Source organism: Armigeres subalbatus, chromosome 1 (assembly GCF_024139115.2).
Source record: "Armigeres subalbatus isolate Guangzhou_Male chromosome 1, GZ_Asu_2, whole genome shotgun sequence".
NCBI lineage: Eukaryota > Metazoa > Arthropoda > Insecta > Diptera > Culicidae > Armigeres > Armigeres subalbatus.
The window spans coordinates 9,038,528-9,054,979 of record NC_085139.1 but is presented as its reverse complement, the minus strand read 5'-3'; the positions used below and the strand labels follow the sequence as shown (position 1 = coordinate 9,054,979).

General features: G+C 36.2%; 1 protein-coding gene and 1 long non-coding RNA gene across 17 annotated transcripts in view; both read right to left on the bottom strand.

Moving 5' to 3' along the window:
* The window catches only part of LOC134221154 (modifier of mdg4-like), a 143,221-nt gene that overhangs the window by 30,089 nt on the left and 96,680 nt on the right, over positions 1 to 16,452 (bottom strand). Inside the window, exons 5-7 of one of the 16 annotated variants that reach the window (XM_062700363.1) lie at positions 15,514 to 15,716; positions 15,281 to 15,458; positions 14,768 to 15,206 (exon numbers count right to left, since the gene is read on the bottom strand). The exons of 9 other annotated variants lie outside the window; for them this stretch is intronic. In XM_062700363.1, coding sequence (XP_062556347.1) covers positions 15,040 to 15,206; positions 15,281 to 15,458; positions 15,514 to 15,716 — 548 coding nt within the window. In that variant the 3' untranslated portion in view covers positions 14,768 to 15,039. Of the gene's footprint in view, positions 1 to 1,588; positions 2,060 to 2,122; positions 2,247 to 3,663; positions 3,866 to 3,939; positions 4,076 to 7,635; positions 7,923 to 9,218; positions 9,545 to 13,755; positions 14,225 to 14,313; positions 14,685 to 14,767; positions 15,207 to 15,280; positions 15,459 to 15,513; positions 15,717 to 16,452 lie in introns of those variants that run through there. 6 more of the 16 variants (XM_062700425.1, XM_062700506.1, XM_062700587.1 and 3 more) reach the window with 6 other exon arrangements.
* On the bottom strand, positions 9,624 to 10,697 carry LOC134221574 (uncharacterized). The gene is made up of 2 exons (XR_009982364.1): positions 10,199 to 10,697; positions 9,624 to 9,958 (listed from the first exon to the last, which is right to left on the bottom strand). It is a non-coding gene; the product is annotated as an uncharacterized LOC134221574 (long non-coding RNA).

Sequence of the window (16,452 nt, the reverse complement as noted above, 5' to 3'; positions counted from 1 at the left end):
CCGTTTGACCGAAAGGGTTGTTTTACAGAAAGGACATTTCCAAGCCAAATGGTTCTTTCTGTCAAATGGCCATTCCTCCTAAACGGCATTTTCGGTCAAATGATCTATTCGGTCTAACGATTTTTAACGACCAAATTCCCAGTTCGGCCGAATGTCCCTTTCGGTTATATGTCGCTTTTGGCCAAACTACATTTTCGGTCAAACCACCTGATATTAGTTTCGGCCAATGGAATTTCCCAAGAATTTCTTATGGACAATACACTAGTCGTTAGATACTAGCAACATGTTTACGTTTCAGTTGGCGATACTGTTCAATAACTGCAACGCATTCTAGACGCATTCAAACAGTTGTCAGTCGACGTCAGATGCAATAGAAGTGTAATCGAATTGCAGTTAAATTACTTGTTGTTATCGAACGTCTACTGTACCAAGAATTACTCGTAGAATACATTTTGAACAATCTTCCTCGGAAATCCCTAAGAATTTGCCGTTGAAATTCCGGAGAATTTTCCTTGAAAGCTCCTTCTCTCTATGCTATGCCAAACTAGCCGTCCTAATGATTCTAGACCAAGCCAACATTAACACACGCATTCTACCAGCCGCACTCTTCTACAATTATGAAAAATTTTATGTAAATTTCGAAAAATACTCAACAGGAGCTTTCCGTGGATATTCCGAACATTTTTCTGTAGAAATTTGGAACAATTCCTCGTGAAAATTCTGAAGAATTTCTCATGTAAATTCCGACGAATTTCCTGCTAAACTTCCAAATGTTTTTTGGGTATTCCAAAGAGCTTCTGTTGGTAATTCCAAAGAATTCTCGAAACATCAAAGAATAGTTCTCGTGGAAAATGCGAACATAATTTCCAAATGAATATTTTGGAAAACACAACTCAAGTTTTTAGGCGAAATTAAAAAGATTCTTCCTTTAATGTCTTGAAAATATCCCAAAAAAAAGCAAAAGAAAATCTTAAAGAAACGTAATAAAAAAAATCGCCACGCCGATTCACGCCGCCGCCGCCGAATTTCGGACCGACGCACACCTCTACTCACGCTGTTGGATATTGTTACGCATCGTTAGCTGTGATCTATCGTTCGATACAGTTGACAACCGTGATCGAATTTTACTGACAACGAGGTAGTAATCAGAGTCAATATTCGGACCGCTGAATGTCCGCACATCGATAACATCCGAGAAATAGCGCTCAACCATGCGGTTGCAAGTTTCACCATTTGGGTGTCTCCAGGTGTGCTTTCCCCTAGGAGCACAATCCAGACCGATTTGTTTACAACAACTCAAATGTGACTGAAATCAATTGCATATGGGTCACAGAAACTTTTGTGGAACATGTGTTGCACAAAAGATTTTCGTGTTTCAAAACAGTCAAACTTCGACCGCTTTGGTCAAATACTTAACGAAGTCCGATGGAGCTGACATTTTTCATAGGGACTTTTTTCGAGGAGATGCAACTTTTGAGCCCTACCCGTTTTTAAAATTCGAAAAGTCGATATTCATTGCCACCCTCTTATATATAATATACATCTCTAGCTTCAGGTTTGCTATCAATGTATTGTAAATTTATCATAGTTTATGTTTGAACCAATTGATCCTGTGTATTTTTTTCTTCAATTAGTTTTTAAGATGTTGAAGACGACCTTGTCGAAGAAGAAATACATGCATGAATAACATTGTCAACCTCGATTGCGGCATTGGTCAGAAAAAAAAATCTTCTAAAAAAATATAAATCAATTATTCTTGCACGAACCGAACAAAAACTATTGATTAACGTCCACGAGATTATATTATTCGAAAACTGATTATTTTTCCGTCTTTATGAAACTGAGTTCGTCGGGTGGCACTTGCAGCGTTTCCAAGCCCTTCTGTTCCACTGCACAGTGTTTCCTTTTCCTGGACAACGTGCCATACATTTCCTTGAGCCGTGCACACTCCCCCGGTTTGCGCCGATCCACGATGATCGGATGATTGTGAAAGCCACGAAGTTTCACTATTGGTTTTTCACCCTGGCTGCCACGGCCGGTAGATGCCCGGGCGGAACAGCTACATGAAAATGGTGATACAAAGTTAGGAGGCTTCCTTCTATAAGCTTGGTTTATGGTTTACCTCAGCACTCGATATTGATTGCACGACCAGTACTGGGATTCGTCTGTTGTTTTTCCACGTGTGTAGAGATATCCGTTGACATTGAGCTGAATTTTGCCACGCGCACTTATCACAAACGATACATCTGAAATTAAAATAATGAATTTTTTTAGTTGATGTTATGATTTATTATGAAGGAGGAAACTGGAATAGGCAAGTATTGTAAACTAATCAACTGACTGACTGGTTAAATATTTGTAAAATGCTATTGAACAGAATAAAACAACTGCCAACCATAAAGCATCACAACCTTTCTTCTTTTGACCTTTGCTGGATTCTACGACTATATGCTGTATTGCATTTTTTCCCATTGTTATATCTTACGTAAAGTGGTGTCCGTTCCCATTGTGTTCTTCTCTGGTAACATAAAACACATTGTAGTAATAGTCTGAAATATTGGAAGTGCTTTATTGTGTTCAATCGATGTTTTGAATTCGGTTCCGTTTTTGATCGTCCGAACAAGCGAAGCCGAATAAAGTTGCAGGTAAATTTACGTTGTCATTTGTTTTCCTCGGCAACAGATTGCGGATAGGTGAGGTGACTCGCTTCATAAAACGCTGAACGGAAGAAATGACTGGTTTTGTGCGCTTTCCATTATACCTCTAGAAAGACGGTGATGGTTTATATGGCAGTAGCGGGAAACGACATACCAACCAAAGGACATTTGGCCGACTGCCGTTTGACCGAACGCCATTTGGCCGAATAGTTGTTAATACATGGTGAAAAAGTGAGAAATGTGCGAAGCATTTCTCACTTTACATGACATGAGAAATAATAAAAAATGTCAGATGAGGAAAGAGAAGTAAACAGAGAAATGTGAAAAACGAATATTGAGATATGAAAAGTAAGATGTGTGAAATGAAAATTAAGAATCGAGAAGTTAGAAATGAGAAAGAAAAAGTGATAAGCAAGAAATGAGACGAGATAAATAGGAATAAGGAAAGAAGTAAAATTAGAAATAAGTAGTGAGAAGTGGAAGGCGAGGAAAAATTATGAAAAGTGAGAAGAGAAAAGTGAAAAAATAAAAATTAAAAATGGAAAGCAAAGAATTAGAAGAACGATGTGTTCAGAAGTTTTAAATGATGAATAAGAATTAAAGCGATCAAAGAATTCAACGCGCACTAATGAGTTCTACTATACAAATCAGAAGTTGCTCTTTTCCACTTCGCGATCTTCCCGATTGAGATTTCGCATCACGTAAAAACACGATCCAATTTACACTCTAACTGTCGAGTAATATTCACATTTGAGATCCAAATTCGAAGATAAAAAGATGCAGAAAACAATACGTTCTAGTACTTCAAAATAGGATAAATTCATTGTTAACTATTATTGTTATGACTACGACTGATTCGAACCAGAACTAACTTGGAATGCCATAATTCATAAATGATAATTGGCGATTGAGACGATTTGCAATGTGTTAACTATGTTGTTTAGGAAGAATTTTATTCTTCATATAACTCAAACAGATGTATATATGTAAATGTTAAACCATAAATGTTAGAAAAACGGTTTCAAACATTATTGTCCTTTTCCATCGCTCGACTTTCGGCATTCTTGCGGTGTTCTCGTTTGCGTTGCTCCAACAGCTTCCGTAGTGCACCATTTTTTCGGCGATCCATGTTCCGCTGATGGTTGTGCTCGGCATCAATGATCCTCACCTTTGGGTTGTCTTTATCGGTGTGGGCACGTGCTTTGCATCTTTGGCGGGACGGTATAAAAAAATCAGTACATATTATGAAGCTTTTTATGAGCTACAATCTCGCAATACTCACCCTAGCGGTTTATAGTGCACGCAACGATAGATAATTTTCGCATCCTTGATCCTATCTCGCGTGTAACGGAAGCCGTCGATGCACAATTGTAATCCACCGCGAGCACTCAGCACGTACTGTATTTCATAATTGTTGTCTGAAATATAAAAACAGTGGATTTGAAAACAATATAAATTTTACATCCTTTACCAATTTTTGAACTCAACAAAATTACCATTACCATTGCAGAAAAAAATTATTATTGCAAAACAATAAACGAAAATACAGAACATAAATTTAAAAAAAAGTTTTAACTTTATTGAGCGGCACTTACTCTAGCCTGTCTCTATCTGCCATCGCCAGCTAAGGTATTTGGTAATTTCCTCTCATATTTCGCTGTAATAAAGTGTGGTTTCGATTGCCTTATCAGGTACGAAAAATTAATGGCCAGTATCATGATTTTTACTCCGACATTAATGAAGAAAACCGAGCAACTTGTCGTAGACGTATAAACGAGTTTATGTTTCTTACTTATTACCGATTCAACTCATATTAGATTTGCTGAATTGTGGTACCAGAGGAATGCAATGGGGAACAGAGAAATATCAGTTATTTTAAATTCAACGAATCAGGTTCGTGACAATGATTGGGATTGCTCGACAATATCTTATTGTCACGATACGTAATCATTGTGGCTCTACAGCCAAGCAAATGACGTTTCGAGCAGCGCCAGTACATGGAGCGAAAATTGCCCTTATTTCGATTGTACGAGTACCCATTGAAGATCAGTTTTGGGCCACGTTGGCCTGTTGTGAACGTCAGTACCAAATGGTTCAGAGGATCTGAAAAAGAACGAAACAAATTATGTAATTATTTTGCGCAGTACAAAAATAGTCACAGCTATAAGAACAGCATATTCATTAACTGATCTCTACAAAAGCTGTTCATTTACACACTTAACAAAGCTTAATTTCTGTATTTGATTTTTGACTTTTGTATTGTTTTTCAATTCATTCACACGATTTACGACCAAATTCAATCACAATCAATGCTGATTTTGGAGGTTTTTTTTTAACCAGTTCATTTATTTGGTAGGCTCAGTCGTGTGTGACACTTTGCGGAGCCGCAATGGAGGATTTGTGTTTTCCTCGCTAAGTAGTTAAACTTAGTAGCGATCCATGCATTCCAATCTAGCTATCCATTAAGTGGCATCTTCGACATATCGCAGTTTGATAACAATATATCGTACTTCTTGTTTTTTTTTTATTTTAAGCTCTAACATATTCCTTTTCTGGTTTGCTGGCTGTAATATAGAATAGGATTGATTGTACTAAAACTATTCAGAGTAGATAGTAAGGGTTGTAGGTCATTTGGCCTAAAGTCGTTTGGCCTAATGACGTTTGGCATAAGGCCGTTTGGCCTAATCGTCATTTGGCCTAAAGTCGTTTGGCCTAATGGTTGTTTGGCCTAATGGTTGTTTGGCCTAATGGTCGTTTGGCATAATTTGAAAAACGTAAATTATTCTTTCTAGTAAAATATGTGAAAATGTTCACATTACTATTATTGGTGTACAACAACATTATCCGATAGTCATCGTCAGTCACATACGATATGTACACTCCCGGCCAAAAGTTTGGGTTCGCCCTCTTAAAATATAGGCAAAAGTTTTTGGTCGTATTTTCATAAATCTTACATCCGATTTCGGGTATTGTTAGCTCGATACAAAGAATTTGAGTAGATCTTACACCGTAGGTATTTTAAACTAACAATTTCCATTTTTTTATGTTCTAAAATATTACATTAAGATACTCATTTGTCTTATTATTATGTTGTAAAAATATGTTGATTTTTCTCTAAATTGAGCCCACCAATTTCGAAATGAAAAGTGATATGGAACCCAATTTTAATCATCTTTGAGGGGCATTGATGATTTACGGCGGAAAATTTTTGTTTTATTTTAAAAATCAAAATGTTTACTCAAGTGCATAGTATGCATTGGCTAAAAGTTTTTTTTTATTATTATTATTATTTTCTTTATTAGGGAGACGGCTGGCGGCCAAAAGTTTAAGTTCATTCACTATATGGCCATAAGTTTGGGTTCACTCTGCTGATAAGCGATTTAATTCAATTTTAGCCGAATATTGCCTGGAGTACAGTTTTTGATGTTTTGTTTGGAAACTCACTTTCTTCAATGTATAATTTGCCTGAAAAATAATATTTTGGATAAAGATTTTGATTTTAAAAAATAAAACAACATGTTTCCGCCGAAGAATCATTAATTCCCCTCAAAGATGATTAAAATTGGGTTTCATTTCGAAATAAAATTCTGTGGGCTCAATTTTGAGAAAAATCAACATAGTTTTACAACATAAATAAAAGAAAAATGAGTATCTTAATGTAAAAAAGGGTCACAGTGTGGCTAGCGTCACAAAAAGTGAAGAAATGCTAAAGTATCATAAGAAAACAAAAACCATTCGATTTTGGCAACATAAATGTTCTGAACGTGATGCCAAAATCGATTGGGGTTTGTATTTTGAGTTTTACAGTTTTGACATTGTATAGGAAACATACAATCTTTACTCTATGGTTGACACCTTCTTTAAAGCATGTGCTTTCCTTTCAAGTTTTATTGCATGTTGCTTTGGTATTGCATATGACAAGCATTTTCCAAAAATGTTGATGCCTTCTTTAAAGCATAATCAGTTCTTTCAAGTTATACTGTTTTCATATGTCGACATTGCCAAAACATATCTGATTCATTTTTATACCTTCCTTTTATAAATTCCTGGTTTTATTGTATTGTAAAAGTGATTTGCAATATTTAACATTAGTTTGCATTTCGCTTTTTGATCACTGCACATGGCTTTATTTTGCCCCTACAAAAATAATTTCATATAAACAATATATTTCAATCGTTTACGCCTATATGTACCTATTATGCCAAACGACCATTAGGCCAAACGACCATTAGGCCAATCGTCCATTAGGCCAAACGACCATTAGGCCAAATGACTTTAGGCCAAACGACCTTATGCCAAACGGCATTAGGCCAAACGACTTTAGGCCAAACGTGGCACAATCGATAGTAAGAACGATAAATTTATCATTTACAATCGATTTTGCATTCAATCAAATTTGATAGTAGAAAACCACATAGCAGACGTTCGCGCCTTTCGATATTTTTCAGAATATTACACCAACCAAGTAATAAACTGTGAATGCAGTACTAGAATACCAAAAGAAACAATTTCCACATTTTTTTCTTTTTTTTTTTCTTTTATTGTTACTCTACAGGCTTCAACATTTTCATGAATATAAATACTAAGTATTTTAATGATTATTACAGATGCTAATTTTGTTTGCGATTATTGTTGCTATGCGATGCAATTTTTCATCGATTTCAATGTTATTTAATCTAGAAGTGACTTCCTAATACTCAGAGTCTAGACCCGAGGATTGTGTTTGCGAACTCGTCAGACGGATATTCTAAAGATAAAATAATCCTGCAACACGAAATTGCGGTAATGACTTATTTATACTCACTTAGCTGATTCCAAATGCACATTTTTTTCAATTTCAATCCCGATTCCACCCAATTGTTAGATATTTCTTTTAAGAAAATAGGAACAAAATTTGGTTTTCAAACAAAAATAATTATGGGAGTAATTGATGAATTATAAGTTTGGTTGACATAATGAAATATTGATAACTCGCTGAAAAGATAAAAAAAACTTATTTCTTAGGAGTCTTCCTTGATTTCTCATCGGGACAATACGCCTGACGAGTATGATTATGGAGCGGTTTGGTGATTTTCATCATTTGCCGTCCATCAACCGTCTTCGTAACAGCTCTTGCACGGCACTTTAGCTTTCCGAATAGTGAACACTTCCAGTTGCAGCTCTTCATTGCCTGGCGATCCTTGATGTAGGCATATCCGTTGTACAGTAGCATCGATTTTCCCTTCTGGGTGAATCCAAATTTGGCCATCCGGAATTTCGTTGCACCTGGAACGAGTCGTACAAAAACGGTGTTAACACCTGCCGAAGATATTGGAGAAACTATTGTGAAAAGTCTGTTTATGGTCTTCAGAATAAAATACTTTATATATATTTTTTACATAATTTTTCTTCCAAATTCCAATGATCATGACTGTGCTTTCGATAATTGGTTTTACACATACATTAGCACTTTTTGTGACGAACACGACGAAATGATTTGCGTAATCCATTGATTTGACCATATCTCTGAAATAAATCATATTTTTTTAAATAAACAATGCAGTACTAGAATGTCGTCTGGGCACATCAATCTCCAACTTGAATGACGAACCGCCGGTTCCGGTAATACAATTACTTATCGCAGTAGTACAAGTTTTTGATAAATCAGGTTCAACCGGGCTTCCAACTTGGTAATTCTAAAAAAAGTATAAATAGTGAATGCCATTGTGTTTTCAAATATAAGAAACAATCTAGTCATCAAAAAAGGACAAGCATTATTTTGTTTATACTTACGGTACGGTATTCAAAAATGCGAAATAGATAAGAAGACAACAAATTTCATAATTGATATTTAAGTATTTATTCCATCTGGAAGCAAATGAGAAATTCGATTCAATGAAATTACGAACTATTTAACAATAAATGATATTTGAACTTTAGAAAATCTTTCCAGAATTGTTGCTTTTGTTCAATTTGTAATTCACACAATTGTCAAATCGCTCAATCAATTTAACTAGAATGAAAAGATTACGACTTTTCATTAGGCGGATGGTTATGAATTTGATTTTTCAAAATTAAACTTGTGCTGTTATCCAGTGTAATTATTCGCGCGCGACACTTTATCGAACGACTCTTGGCGCACAGCCAGTACGTTTTGCCTTTGTGGGTGTTGTTGCGGAAAAAGGCGTGGCCACCCATCAACAGCATGGGGCGTCCCTTTCGGCCCACCACCATTTTCAAATCCATCGGAAATTGAGTACTTGCTTCGTCGTCTCCTTCTTCGTCATCGAATTCTTGGGTACCACCACCGAACGACAGCTTGACAGGATGGATATCGAGCTTCACTGAGAAAACAAATAATTATCAGATCGAAAACAGTTAAGTCAAAGTTGAAGGTGTAGCGTAAACGAAAATGCGTGTGTTATTATTGATGGCACGATAACGAGAAGCACGATACTAGGAAAAACTGATAATTCCGAGCTGTCCAAATAAGTAACACAACCTGATTATGATTGACTGCAGGCATATATTTAACATCCAATGTGAACGACGTAGTTTCAAAATCTTAAGCGTAGTACTAGAAAATGCTAAACTGACTCAGAACGACGGCTCCTTCTCGTTCGACATAAACGAGTCCGATAGTGCCATGGTATTGATACCCAATCGACGGTAGCTGACCTTGTACTGCTCCATCGGATGGTAGTGCAACGTGTTGGTTACTTTTACATACACGATCCCGTTGATTTCGCGGGTAACGGCTCGAGCTTTGCATTTGTATCGGGTGAATAGGGAACACTTCCAGTTACACGTTTTGGCCGACTGTCTATCCTTGGTGTACGCGTGCCCGTTGTATAACAGTTTCTGCTGCCCCCGGCGAGTAGTGCCAAACACAGCCGGTTCGAAAACGCCTAAAATACAAATAAGACATATTAGCATGGCGTTATTATGTATGATATGTGAAAGGCATAGATTTAATAAATTAAGTAATTCAGTTGTAAATCATGTTTATATTTTTCCTTATAAATCGGTAATGAATCTGCTTATTTATTCTTATGATGTTTTCGGAATCATAACTACAATTTTATGATAATAATGGCTGTGATGGCGCGCACCGTTTGTTAAGCTGATTTGACCAACAACATGACTTCGGCACGGTATTCCAGGCGACGACGCGGCGAAACAAAGAACAGCAACAGTCAAGAAAATCTCATTCCTTCACACATTTGTAACCGCTTCTGGTATTTACGCTTGACATCTAACTCCTTTCAACCGTTGCGTTGACTTCAAAAACCTGTGCTGAGCAATTTGGCTTTCGTTGAAATCTATTGAATAAAATTTAAAATTAATCAACTTTCATCTATATCATGAATTATGCTATTAGTAAAATCTGAATGGATGAACTATGCAAATATATGATGATTAAACAAAGAGTGAACTACAGGCTTCCTGATTTTTTAGTCAAGCTTTCTTGATTTTCATTGATTTTTATGCAAAGACCATCAGGACAAAAAAGAAAAAAAAAACTATTTCTTAAGGCCTTATTAACCGAATCGATTACTTACTTGGACTGGATATTAGAGAATTAAGCCGAAACACGCCAACCTCATGATTTATGGTTGTGTTGAGAGTTCAAATGCAACTAATTTGTTGATCAATTACCACAACCTCCTCATATTTATGTGTTTTCTCTCCTTAAACTGGAAAGTAAGACTTGAAAATTAAATATTTCTCAAGATGTATTTTGAACACTTCACTTCACTTAATGTAAGTAAAGGATATAAATAAGATCACTCCAAAAACAAACGACCGAAAACACAATATTTTATACAAATCAATAAGGCTCGAAAAAAAACTGAGGTCTCTGTGTGTATGTATGTATGTGTGTAATAAATTGGATTTGGATTGGGATTGGAATTGGATTTGATGTGAATTGGATTTGGATTGGTTTTTTTTTTACTTGAATTGGATTTGGATTGGAATTGGATAGAATTTGGATTGGATTTGGATCGAATTTTGATTGGATTTGGTTCGAATTTGTATTGGATTTTTAATGGATTTGGATTGCATTTGGATCGTATTTGGATTGAATTTGGATCGGATTTGGATTAGATTTGGATCGAATTTGGATTGGATTTGAATCGGATTTGGATTAGATTTGGATCGAATTTGGATTGGATTTGTATAGAATTTGGAATGGATTTGAATTGAATTTTGATTGGATTTGGATTGAACTTGGATTGGATTTGGATTGGATTTTAATTAGATTTTTATCGAATTTGGATTAGATTTGGATCGAATTTGGATTGCATTTGGATTGGATTCGGATTGAATTTGGATTGGATTTTGATTGGATTTGTATTGGGATCAGGATTGAAATTGGATTGGATTTGGATTGGAATTGGATTGGATTTGGATTGGATTGGATTTAGATTGGATTAGGATTGGATTTGGATTGGATTTGGATTGGATTTGGATTGGATTTGGATTGGATTGGATTTGGATTGGATTGGATTTGGATTGGGTTTGGATTGAATTTGGATTAGATTGGATTTGGATTGAATTTGGTTTGAATTTGGATTTGATTTGGATTATGTTTGGACTGGATTTGGATTGAATTTGGATTGGATTTGAATTGGATTTGGATTGAATTTGGATTGGATTTGGCTTGAACTTGGATTGGATTTGGATTAGAATGGATTTGGATTGGGTTTGGATTGGATTTGGATCGAATTTGGACTGGATTTGGATCAAATTTTGATTGGATTTGGATTGAATTTAGATTGGAATTGGATTGGATTTGGATTGGATATGGATCGAATTTGGATTGGATTTGGATTGGATTTTGATTGGATTTGGATTGAATTTGGATTGGATTTGGCTTGAACTTGGATTGGATTTGGATTAGAATGGATTTGGATTGGGTTTGGATTGGATTTGGATCGAATTTGGACTCCAATCCAATCCAACTTTGATTGGATTTGGATTGGATTCGGATTGAATTTAGATTGGAATTGGATTGGATTTGGATTGGATATGGATCGAATTTGGATTGGATTTGGATTGGGTTTGGATTGAATTTGGATCGAATTTGGACTGGATTGGGATCAAATTTTGATTGGATTTGGATCGAATTTGGATTGTATTTGGATTGGATTCGGATTGAATTTGGATTGGATTTTGATTGGATTTGTATTGGGATCAGGATTGAAATTGGATTGGATTTAGATTGGAATTGGATTGGATTTGGATTGGATTTGGATTGGATTTGGATTGGATTAGGATTGGATTAGAATTGGATTTGGATTGGGTTTGGATTGAATTTGGATTGGATTTGGATTGAATTTGGTTTGAATTTGGATTTGATTTGGATTATGTTTGGACTGGATTTGGATTGGATTTGGATTGAATTTGGATTTGATTTGGACTGGATTCGGATAGGATTTGGATTGAATTTGGATTGAATTTGGATTGGATTTGGCTTGAACTTGGATTGGATTTGGATTAGAATGGATTTGGAATGGGTTTGGACTATATTTGGATCGAATTTGGACTCCAATCCAATCCAACTTTGAATGGATTTGGATTGGATTCGGATTGAATTTAGATTGGAATTGGATTGGATTTGGATTGAAATTGGATCGAATTTGGATTGGATTTGGATCGAATTTGGACTGGATTTGGATCAAATTTTGATTGGATTTGGATTGAATTTAGATTGGAATTGGATTGGATTTGGATTGGATTTGGATCGAATTTGGATTGGATTTGGATTGAATTTGGATTGGATTTTGATTGGATTTTGATTGGATTTGGCTTGAACTTGGATTGGATTTGGATTAGAATGGATTTGGATTGGATTTGGATCGAATTTGGATCAAATTTTGATTGGATTTAGATTGGATTCGGATATTTAGGATTGGATAGGATTGGATTTGGATTGGATATGGATTGGATTTGGATTGGATTTGGATCGAATTTGAATTGGATTTGGATCGAATTTGGATTGGATTTGGATCGAATTTGGATTGGATTTGGATTGAATTTGGATTGGACTTGGATTGGACTTGGATTGAATTTGAATTGAATTTGTATTGGATTTGGATTGGATTTGGATTTGGATCGAATTTGGATTTAGATTGGATTTGGATTGAATTCGGATTGGATTTGGATTGGATTTGGATTGAATTTGGATTGAACTTGAATTAGAATGGATTTGGATTTTGATCGAATTTGGATTGGATTTGGATCAAATATGTATTGGATTTGGATTGGATTCGAATTGGATTTTGATTGGATTTGGATTGAATTTGGATTGAACTTGAATTAGAATGGATTTGGATTTTGATCAAATTCGGATTGGATTTGGATTCGGATTGAATTTAGATTGGATTTGGATTGGATTCGGATTGGAATTGGATTGGATTTGGATTGGATTTGGATTGGAATTTGATTAGATTTGGATCGACTTTAGATTGGATTTGGATTGGATTTGGATTTGATTTGGATTAGATTTGGATTGAATTCGGATTGGATTTGGATTGGATTTGGATTGAATTTGGATTGAACTTGAATTAGAATGGATTTGGATTTTGATCGAATTTGGATTGGATTTGGATCAAATATGTATTGGATTTGGATTGGATTCGGATTCAATTTAGATCGAATTTGGATTGGATTTTGATCAAATTTGGATTGGATTTGGATTCGGATTGAATTTAAATTGGATTTGGATTGGATTCGGATTGGATTGGATTTGGATTGGAATTTGATTAGATTTGGATTGACTTTGGATTGGATTTACATTGGATTTGGATCGAATTTGGATTGGATTTTGATTGGATTTGGATTGGATTGGACGAAGTATTGAAGTAACCGACCTAAATTGAAAGCAATACAAATTGGAACAAACTCACCTTAAATGTCATCGCCAGCTCATCCATTCGATGCAAACACCAACGCCAAATCACTCTTTTGCCCACATGGACTATGACACCGTCAATCTATTACTTCCTGAAAAACTAGATTTGAAACTTTAGCTTGATTATCAGAGTCTTCACCGAGAACAGCTTCCAAATTCAATAAGGACTTGTTTTTCAATTCAAATCAATCACAGAAAGGCGTCAACGGAAACGGTAATTACATTTATTCTCTTTTGTTCATAAACGTTCTAGGTTGCATGGGTTGCGCGAAAGAAGCCGCGACGGCCAGCGTGCCACTACTTCCGCCGAGCAGTGCATCGTTTAGAAAAGATCCCCCAAAGGCGGACGAACGAAGCCCACCTAGCATGGGCGGCAATCTATTGCTACTTTTATTGCTTATGCCGACGGCGCCCGATAATTCGTGATTGTGGGCGTGCTTTACGTTCATTCGAGAGTTCACTTCGTCGATCACCACGATGCACGGACACTTGCACTTGTAGTATTGGTTGCACTTCCAGTACTGCTTGTTGTTGCGATGGCGATTTCGGAAAAAGGTTACCCCGTTCACCACCAGCAGGTGACGGCCGCTTCGCTGGGATGTTTTGAAGCTGAACTGCGGTGAGGCCTGGATCGGTTGTAACTGATTCAAAAAGGCAGTGTTTAATGATGCTAAAATGGAAAACAGAAACGCGTTATTCAAACAAGAAAATGATCTGACGATTACTATTGAAAAATACGTTAAAAGAACGGTAGGATAATCACGATTCATTATATTTATTTTTAATTATCAACGGCACCATAAAAAAAAGTTTTTCAACCAAAAATGTCCATGTTGATCATATTTTCTCATGATTGTGTGTATTCTTCAACATGCACGTTTCCGGAGTCAGCACGTTGGTAATAGCTCGTCCCTTGCATCCGCTGTGCCATTTTGTGCACTTCCAGTAGATTTTTCCACTGTGTGAGTTGTTTTTAATGTACCGATGGCCCTCGTAAATGAGCACGTTATTTCCACGGCCACTGGTGTACGTTGGCTTTGTTGTTGGTTTGACAACTTGTTCAGTATCATCGGTCTCTTCCGGTGCAAGAATCTCCGTAAGGATGTAGAACTGGTCAGTAACGTTTACCGCTAGAATGGGAAAGAATTGCTTAGTTCTAATCATGTTATTGATACAGTCCTGCAATGAATTGGAAAGAATACGCAAACATCGATCAAGTGGAAAAACCATTTATTATTTTTGATTACGAACCAATCATAACGAACGTTAAACACGTGCTTTGCCGCTGCTCAGACTTGTACCGTGAACGTTTTAAACAAAGGAAATATAGTGAATGCGGACACATTTCGGACGTTGAAGTCTGAAATTGTGTTAAAATATAGTAAAATGTTTCAGCAAAATAATGGTTACCGATCCAATTTACTAATAAAAAAACTAGTACTGCAATATAATTCGAATGCTGTGTGCAGAAATGTCAGAATTTTTTTATTCAGTATCCTCGTTCTCCACATGAACAGTTTTTCCAATCAATTTCTTCTCCCGAATACGATCCTTGTACCGGCGGAAACGGTTGCGGCCATGTACCTTACGTACAACTTTACCCATCATCTGCCGGATTGCTTTTTCCGTAACGCCATGCTGTAACCAGGCCTCTATCGCAAAAATAAAATAAAATCTTCACGTTAGTTGCCGAATGCATGTCGATTCAAATTTAATACAAACGAACCGTGGAAACAGGTGGAAAAAATATCATAGTTTTTCATCGCGTGCTTCTTCTCCCGGCGACTATTGCAATATCCGTTGTAGTTGTATCCGATCAGAGCCTCATCGAAGAAAACCAACTTGAAGAGGTTTTCGATCGGTACGTCCTTACCCAGCTTTTTTATCCGATTTAGGTGATCAATCTAGAAAAAAAAATTGAAAATAAACTCGTCATATCTGAGCAATGTCATGACTTACGTATTTTTGACGCATTGCCGGGCTGGTGCGGATAGCTTTCTCCAGCCGCTCGATGTCGCTTTCGGTTTCTATGGGGAATTTGAATCCCGGAACACTGTCTGGTTTTTGAGCAACTCGATGTAGGAAGGATTGCTTTGAATGTTCGGATTTTTGTCGCTTGGTTATGATTATAAACGATCTTTGTTTTACTTCACAACCAGTATCTGAAAAATTAAAAGAAAAACTAATTAATAATTTGGTTGACAGATATTCCGAAAAATGGTAACATTTTGAATGCATACTTTTCTGATTTTTTTTTTCTTCCTTTTTTGCACGTAACTAGGAAATAAAATCTATTCAACAGTCGACAATATTTTTTGACAGAACATAGAAAAAATGAAAATGTCTAAAAAACTGATTCTTGTAATAATAAACAAATAAATAAATCAGGACAACCTCAAATATGTTAAAGAGAGTAAACACGTCAATAACATTACCAACATTTTTTTATCTTTATTAGGTTTGCTACAAAACTGTTGAATACGTTTCCGTTGATTGTGTTGTTAGACCTTCGACGACCGGAAATTTTTATGGTGACTTTTGATAGAATGTCCGCTAGGTCGTCGTACGAAGTAACGCCATACATCTTCCAGGCCTCTGAAATGCATAAACAGATTTTATTATGCTATCTACAGAATGTTTTTTTATTCTAGTACTGCGCCGAATAAATATTCTAGATAGACGAACGTACATGCATATTCGAATAAATCATGTGTTTGTGTAGTAAAATTAGCTTAATAGCGTTCGAACAAACCATTATTCATATTCGTTTCTCCTATTATCAGCATGGCAGTAACCTCATAACAATTCCGTATGAAACAATCCGAGAAGATGTCCACAGTTTTCATCGGTCTACGTAGATACCTTGGATTCTAGTACCTGTGCCACGCGTAGGGTATC